The sequence below is a fragment of the Rana temporaria genome, chromosome 11 (genome assembly GCF_905171775.1).
Source record: "Rana temporaria chromosome 11, aRanTem1.1, whole genome shotgun sequence".
In the NCBI taxonomy this organism is placed as follows: Eukaryota; Metazoa; Chordata; class Amphibia; order Anura; family Ranidae; genus Rana; species Rana temporaria.
Genome location: NC_053499.1, coordinates 13,596,996 through 13,605,945, shown reverse-complemented (window position 1 = coordinate 13,605,945; position 8,950 = coordinate 13,596,996). Strand labels below are relative to the sequence as shown.

At 42.7% G+C, this 8,950-nt stretch overlaps 1 protein-coding gene across 1 annotated transcript in view; it reads left to right on the top strand.

Annotated features, from left to right (window-relative positions):
• The first annotated feature begins 919 nt into the window (after positions 1–919).
• Positions 920–8,950, top strand: part of LOC120917428 (embryonic protein UVS.2-like) — a 28,468-nt gene continuing 20,437 nt past the window's right edge. Inside the window, exons 1-5 of the mRNA XM_040328709.1 lie at positions 920–988; positions 2,575–2,605; positions 5,163–5,228; positions 6,025–6,090; positions 8,486–8,626. Coding sequence (XP_040184643.1) covers positions 920–988; positions 2,575–2,605; positions 5,163–5,228; positions 6,025–6,090; positions 8,486–8,626 — 373 coding nt within the window. The remainder of the gene's footprint in view (positions 989–2,574; positions 2,606–5,162; positions 5,229–6,024; positions 6,091–8,485; positions 8,627–8,950) is intronic.

Genomic DNA, 8,950 nt, shown 5'->3' with positions numbered 1-8,950 from the left:
ATGCCGCATTTAAACAACTGGAATGGAACAAATTAATAATAATTAATAATATTTTTATTATTAATATTATTAATATTGTTGTTATTTATTATTTAGATATGGCATTCGCTATTTCGGATAATTCGTAACATCGGATAAAGTCATATCCGTTACGTTCACTAACAGCCAAATTTGAATGGAAATGCCTATAATTTAATAGTTAGTAATAGTTAAGTTATTTTTAGTTAAATAGAAGTAAACGAAAACTAATGTGATACATTTTTCTGAATATTCGTTAATTCGAATATTCGTAATTTTGTAAATTCGTAAATTAAAACATTTGGAAATTTTAAATTTGAACAATTCGAAAGCCTGAAAATCTGAAATAATACATTTCAGATTTTCAAATTTTCAGGCTTTCGGATTTTTCAAATTTCAAATTTAAAAATGTTTTAATTTCCGATTTTACAAAATTACGAATATTCGAATTAACGAATATTCAGAAAAATGTATCACATTAGTTTTCGTTTACTTATATTTTTGAATTAACACATTTGCGAAATTCATAAAAAAACAAACAAATTTGGAACAAAACAAATTGCACATATCTAGTTTATATTGCAAAACAAGGGGTTGAACACTTTACCCCACCCTATTAGATTGTAAGCTCTTATGAGTGGGACCCTCTTATTTATTTATTTTTTATTTATTGCAGGTATTGATATAGTGCCATCAACTACATTTTCATTAGACGGCCCAAAGGTTCATACATGTAGATGTCTTTGGTAATGTGTAATTAGCTTAGATGTGTTGAGAAGAGCGTTAGTTCCAGGGATGGGAGTGTGACGTTTATCCGCCCGTCACGTAGTATATAAGGGGTAGGTGTGGGACACAGGAACATCAGCATCAGAACTGAGAGGAAAGCAATCCAGAAAGGAGAATGGAGAGGAATTTGCTGATATCGCTACTTCTTTGTATCAATGTTTATGTAAACAGCGCCCCGATAGAGGTAAGTATTATCTGCTTCATTTACCTATAGGGACACTATAGGGTTTGAGTTTTATTTTAATGCTTTTAATGTAATCGTATACATTTTTAAAAATGTTGTTTCTATTGTGAGGAAGAACGGGGTGTAGAGTTACAGGGCCAGATCCAGAGAGAATTGGATCAGCGCAGCGTATCAGAGATACGCTACGCCGCCGTACCTTACCTGGCGGAATTTCGAATCCTCAACGATTTCGCGCCGTAAGTTACGGCGGCATAGTGTATTTCTGGCGGCGGAATTCAAATCGGCGATCAGGGGGCGGGTTTCATTTAAATGAAGCGCGTCCCCGCGCCGAATGAACTGCGCATGCGTCGTCCAGAAATTTCCTGCCGTGCTTTGCGCGAAATGACGTCGCAACGACGTCATTTTTTGAACTTGGACGTGAGTTACGTCCATCCCTATTCACGGACGACTTACGCAAAAAAAAATTCAAATTTCGATGCGGGAACGACGGCCATACTTAACATGGCAAGTCTATATAGATAGACTTGCCATGTTAAGTATGGCCGTCGTTCCCGCCGCAAAATACCAGCTTTAACTGTACGCCGGAAAAAGCCGACTACAGGCGACGTTAGAAAATGCAACGGCCGCGCGTACGTTTGTGGATCGTCGTAAATCGCTAAATTGCATAACCGACGCGGAAAACGACGCAAACTCCACCCAGCGGGCGCCGAAGTATTGCATCTAAGATCCGAAGGCGTACGAAGCCGTACGCCTGTTGGATCTTACCCAAATGCCGTCGTATCTTGGTTTAAGGTTTCAAACTAAAGATACGACGCGGGAAATTTGAAAGTATGCCGGCGTATCAGTAGATACGCCGGCGTACTTGCTCTGTGGATCTGGCCCACAGTTTTTAATTCTGTCTATGAGCCAATTAGGGGCATTTTCTCTTAATTTCTGTCCCTGTGATGCCCTTAAAAGAAGGAGACAATGGTCAATGATACAGACCGCTGTAAAAACGCTGCCAGAAATTCTCACTGTATAAAATTTTAAATTTTCTAGCTCTAAATAAATACACAAGAATTCTTTGTCATGCTTTAAAACATGCCAAAGGTTTCCTAAAGCAGTATGGGCTAGCTAAAGAGACAAACTCAAGAGATATAGCTTGCTTTTAAGTGATACTAAAGTCTTCTGTCTCTACAACCCCTTTAAGGGCAGGTAAGCTTGGAGGGAGCCCATTCCTCATTAATGACTCAAACCACAATGGCAGTTGAGGGCATCTAATGTGTACCCACACCACATCCAGCAAGCTAAACAAAAATGGCAACCATCCCAATTTAAGACTAGATTTTAGAGCTTGGTGCACATAGAATGGACAAAAAATATATATTTTCCAGCACTCTTACCTAGCCAGGCAGCAAACAAATACTCCTACAATGTCTAATAATTTGCATTAAAAAAGGTCTTAGTTGTACAGTGGAATATATTTGAATGTTTTTGTGCCAGGATTTCAGCTTAAAAATGTGAACGCTCTGAAAAAAAAAAATACTATAGATTGCCTTTATCAAAAGACCTGTTCCTAATTTCGAAATTGCTAACTTTTCTTTCAGGGGCCTGGACTCCTACAGGTTCAGTTCCAAGGTAAGAAAATTAACAAAATTAGAATTTCTTAGTAAATTGTTGAAAATTGATAGTGAAGCCTTTCTCAGCCAGGGTTCTATGGAACCCCAAGGATCCTCCAGAGGTTGTCAGGGGTTCCTTAAACACTGAGCAATACCTGTCTCTCAGATAAGGTACCATTGATGGCTATCTGTAAGGGGGCATTCTACCTACCAATGGGGCCTCTCTCCACTCTCTCTCCCAATGACCACCATTGTATTGGTGCTTTTCTCCCACTGACTCTCCCAATGATAACCAGTGTAATGGGGCTCTTCTCTCACTGTCTTATACATTGACCACAAGTGTAATGGGGCTCTTTTTTCACTGACTCTCAAACAAGGCACCATTGACTCATCCATTGACCACCAGTGTAATGGGGCTCCTTCTCTACTTTCTCTCCCTAAGACCCCCAAGGTAATCAACTTTTCTCTCGATGACTCTCCCAACGACCACCAGTGTAATGGGGCCTTTATCCACTGTCTCTCCCAATGACCACTACTGTAATGGGGCCTTTCTCCACTGTCTCTCCCAATGACCACTACTGTAATGGGGCCCTTCTCCACTTACTCTCCCAATGACCACCAGTGTAATTGTGCTTTTCTCCTGCTGTCTCTCCCATTGACAACCAGTTTAATGGGGCTCTTCTCTCACTGACTCTCCCAATGACCACCAGTGTAATGGTGCTTTTCTCTGGCTGACTCTCCCAATGATGACCAGTGTAACGGGGCTCTTCTCTCACTGACTCGTCCATTGACCACCAGTGTAATTGGGCTCTTTTTTCACTGACACCACCACAAAGCACCAGTGTAATGGGCCCCTTTTCCACTGACTCTCGCTTAAGACCCTCAAAGTAATCAACTCTTGTCTCATTGACTCTCCCAATGGCCACCAGTGTATAAGGGCCCTTCTTTCACAGACTTTCCCAATAATAACCAGTGTAATGGGTCTCTTCTCTCACTGACTTTTCCAATGACCCCCATCGTAATGGTGCTTTTTTTTTCCTGCTGACTGTTCCAATGATGGTCAGTGCAATGGGGTCCTTCTTCACTGACCCTCCCAATGTCCACCAGCGTAATGGGGCTTTTCTCTCACTGACTCTCCCAGTGACCATCAGTGTAATGGGACTCTTCCCTCACTAACTGTTCCAATGACCACCAGCGTAATGGGGCATTTCTCTCGCTGACTCTCCCAGTGACCATCAGTATAATGGGGCTCTTCTCTCACTGACTGTTCCAATGACCACCAGCGTAATGGGGCTTTTCTCTCACTGACTCTCCCAGTGACCATCAGTGTAATGGGGCTCTTCTCTCGCGGACTGTTCCAATGACCACCAGCGGAAGGCTCTTCTCTCACTGACTCTCCCAGTGACCAGCAGTGTAATGGTGCCTTTCTCCTGCTTACTTTCCCAATGACAACCAGTGTAATGGCACTCTTCTGTCACTGACCCTCCCAATGACCAGTATTATGGTTTTTTTTCTTACTGGCTGTCCCAATGATGACCAATGTAAGAACATATACACTAAGTATGCCACATTCCTTACTTTTTTTTTATTCTAATATCTCAACTTTCTGGTTGTGTTAATGTACCATGGTATGTAAATATAATAATTATTATTTATTTAGAAGGTCCTTAATTTTAAAGTTATTTCAAGGGTTCCTCTATGTTAAAAGTTTAAGAAAGTCTGTGTTAGTGAATTGTAGCAGACTAAAAAAGACTTCCAAAAATGTTCTTAAATTCTTTGGAAAAAGTAACTGTCAGGCCGCGTACACACGGTCGTTCCAAACCGATGAGAATGGTCCGACGGGCAATTTCCATCGGTTCACCGCTGAAGTGGCCTGATGGATTGATGTGCGTACACGCCATCGTTCCAAAAAACGATCGGGTCAGAACGCTGGGACGTCAAACACACGACGTGCTGAATAAAATGAAGTTCAATGCTTCCAAGCATGCGTCGACTTGATTCTGAGCATGCGCGGGTTTTGAACCAATGCTTTCTGTACTAACCATCGGTTTGGACCGATCGGGCAGCGGGCCATCGGTTCGATTTTAAAGCATGTTTTAAAATTTTGGACCGAAGGACAACAGACCGATGGGCTATACACACGGTTGGTTTGGACCGATGAAACTGAATCTCGGTCCATTCTCATCGGTTTTGTCCGGCCGTGTGTACGGGGCCTCACTGTTATGTACAATATGTAGGCTCCATGTTGTGCTTTATCAGAGCTTACACGTTGTTAATACTCTTCTCCCCTCCCCCGTGTAGGATTGTTTGGGCTTAGCCATTGGCCCCCTAGGCCCCAAGCACTTCATCCTGGGAGCAAGAGAAGCAGGTCACATGAACTCCCATAGTTGGAATTGACTAATTCTTTCCAAGGGTTCCAAGAGATGAAAACAGTCACAGGAGAGCATAGAGATGGTATCATTTGGTGGGTTGGGGGGGTAGAGAATGGGCAAACTTACAAATTTATTAAAAACTATGAAACCAAATAATATTATAATATTATTCACTGGTATATTATATAATTTCTTGCAATCCAGCTCCACAACCAGCAGCAAAACCTCCTTCTGAAGATGTATTGCGAGCCATTGAGACGATAAACAAAGGTAACAACTAAAAAAAGGTATTTGGGTTTTGAAAGAAAACATTTTTTTTTAAATAATTTATCTTGTTCTGATGAGAGCATCTCACTTTCCTGTTCAAGGTTCTTACTTATTGAATGATATGGAAAATGCAGGAGGAGGAGGAGGGAGATTCCATGGCACTGGGGTGGGAACTTATATGGTGTAAAAGAATAAAGAAAGGTAATACCAGTGGCGGTGCGTCCATAGTGGGCGCAGGAGCACCGCCCCCTCTCACCTGCAACCGCCAATCTCCAATAGATATATTAATGCATTGCACGAATCTATCTATTGTCGCCGCTGCCGCCCACTATTCAGGTGTCCGGTCCCTTGTTGAGCGCCGGCCATCTGAATTACAGCGGTGGGGTTGTTTTGGAAGTGCCTATTAGAGCAATAGGCTTCCTGATTAGAGCCCCAAACGAGATGCTCCATCTTTAAAAATAATCATAGTGTAAGCTTCACGTTGGTCTATTTTAGAGCTACCATGGACCTAACGATGTTCTCTCCTACCCCACATGAGAGTATTCAAACTTGGCCATTAGCCACCTAATCCAGGAGCGCTACGTCCTAGGAAATAGTGAAGCAGGTCCTATGCTCCCCCTACCTGGAATGATTGAATAATTCTGAGAATATCGACATATCCAATGGGGAGCAAGAAGATGGTATCAGTGGGTGGGTTGGGGGTTGTAGAGAACGGGCAAAGTGACAGATACATTTTAAATGATGGAACCCAATAATATTATATTATTTATTGTTCTTGTCTTGCTTTTCTGCCATCCAGCTCCACAACCAACATCAGAACTTCAATCTGAAGATGTTATGAGCACCATAGAAAGGATGAACAAAGGTAATTACTGAACAATGGGTTTTGGGCTTCTAGAATTAAATATATGTTAAATTATTTTTATTTTATTTTTATAAACAGTAGCGCCAACAGTTTGCTCATCGCTTTACAACATTCGGGCAGACATTACAATTGCAAACCAATTTAATACAGGAAGAATCAAAGGGCCCTGCTCGTTAGAGCTTACACTCTAGGAGAGAGGGCCAAGTTATACGAAAGGGTAGTAACTGTGGGGGATGAGCTGATGACAGTTGTTACGTGGAGGCAGGATAGGCTTCTCTGAAGTGAAAAGTTTTCAGGGATCGCCTAATGTGCGTAGACACACGATCGGAAATTCAGACAAGAAAAGTTGTATGTGATCTTTTGGTCGAAAATTCTGGCCATTTGACTTTTTCTGTAGGAATTTCCGTCAAGAAAAATTTGAGAGCTGGTTCTCAAATTTTCCGACAAGAAAAGTTCTTGTAGGAAATTCCGATCGTCTGTATGCAATTCTGACGCGCAAATCTGCCGTACAAAAAAACATGCATGCCCTGAATCAATTCGATGCATGCTCAGAATCATTGAACTTCATTTTTCTCGGCTCGTAGTGTTGTACGGTCGGAATTTGGTGTGACCGTGTGTATGCAACACAAGTTTGAGCCAACATTCCGACGGAAAAAAATCCAAGTTTTTCTTGTCGGAATTTCCGATCATGTGTACGTGCATTAAAGTAGATGGATTTGGGGATAGTCTGACAGATTGGGGTAGGGTATTCCAGAGGTTTGGAGAGGCTCGAGAGAAGTCTTGGGGGCAAATATGGGAGGAGGTGATGAGGTAGTTAGAGAGCAGGAGGTCTTGGGAGGAACGAAGAGGACGATTGGGTTGGTATTTTGAGACCAGGTTAGTGATGTAGCTGGGGGCCGAGTTTTGGATGGCTTTGTAACTTATTGTTAGTATTTTAAATTAAATTTGTTGGGTGAGTGGCAGCCAATGGAGGGATTGGCAGAGGGGGGTAGCAGACACTGAGCGGTTTGTAAGGTGGATGAGCCTGGCAGCAGCATTCATGATGGACTGAAGGGAGAGATAGTCTATTTAAGGGTAAGCCAATGAGGAGGGAGTTGCAGTAGTCGAGGTGAGAGATGACCAAGGAGTGAATCAGGAGCTTTGTGGTTTCATTGGTTAGGAAGAGACATAGGGCCGGATTCACAAAGAGCTACGCCGGCGTATCAGTAGATACGCCGACGTAACTCGGAATCTAAGCCCGTCGTAAGTTTAAGTGTATGCTCAAACTGAGATACACTTAAACTTAGCTAAGATACGACGGCCTGCGCCATCGTATCTTAGGGTGCAATTTTCCCATTGATTTCGGCGTAGAATATGTAAATGACTAGATACGCCGATTCACGAACGTACGCTTGCCCGTCGCAGTAAAGATACGCCGTTTCCGTAAGAGATACGCCGCTTAAAGATAAACCTGCCCCCTAGGTGGCGTAGTCAATGTTAAGTATGGCCGTCGTTCCCGCATCGAAATTTGAAAATTTTACGTCGTTTGCGTAACTCGTCCGTGAATGGGGCTGGCCGTAATTTACGTTCAGGTCGAAACCAATGACGTCCTTGCGGCGTACTTTGGAGCAATGCACACTGGGAAATTCCACGGACAGCGCATGCGCCTTTCGGGAAAAACGTCAATCACGTCGGGTCACCAATAATTAACATAAAACACGCCCCCTCATCCTCATTTGAATTACGCGCACTTACGCCGGCCCCATTTAAGCTACGCCGCCGTAACTTAGGAGGCAAGTGCTTTGTGAATACAGCACTTGCCTCTCTGACTTACGGCAGCATAGCATAAATACGATACGCTGCGCCGCCGTAACAATGCGCGCCCCTACCTGAATCCGGCCCATAGTTTGGAGATGTTGCAGAGCTTGAGGCGGCAAGCCTTGGAAAGTGATTGGATGTGGAACCGAAATGAGAGTTCGGGGTCCAGGATAACACTTAGCACCCTGGCATGTGGGGATGGGTGGATGGTTGTGCCATTGCTCTTGACAGAGAAGTCAGGGGACGAGGCACTTGGGGGAGGAAATATTATGAGCTTGGTTTTGGACAAGTTGAGTTTGAGGAAATGGTGTGACATCCAGACAGATATGTCAGTTAGTAAGTTAGTGACAGGTGAGGAGACTGATGGAGAAGGTTGAGATGGCAAAAAATAAACTGACAGGGGTTCTAACCCTCCCTTACACTATCCAAAATGAGAAAAAAAGTTTTGCCTATAGTTCTACTCTAACGTATGTTTTGTGTGATGGGACATATTGTCTATCTAGGATCCTTTTATTCTTGAGGTTCAAATGTAGAATTTAGACTGATGTGCATTATGTGAACATAAACCTCTCCAACATGATTGTTTTTTTGTGTCCAGGAATCGGAAAACTCCTGCATCACAGCGATATTAAAACAAAGGAAGGACGCAGCGCTATGGAATGTCCCTCTAAGAACTGTTTTTGGTCTAAATCTGCCAACGGTCTTGTTAACGTTCCATACACAGTGGATCCTCAATTCAGTGAGTGACTCGACTTATACTCGAGTATATACGGTATATAATATATAAATATAAATAAGAATAAATAAAAAAAAAAAATCGGTGAACTAGTTTGCCTTTTGTGTGGAGCTTCACAAATGCACAAATACACTCCATAGTCTATCTATGTAGCCCTTTAAAAATCACTTAAAGCGGTAGTTCACCCTCCTTCACGTCATTAGACCATTACATTCGGCATCGTAGCGCGAGCTACGGTATGCCGGTCTTAAATTTTTAAACCCTGTACTCACTGTGCCATCGATGATTGAAGAATCCGACTCCCGCGGGGAATGGGCGTGCCTATGG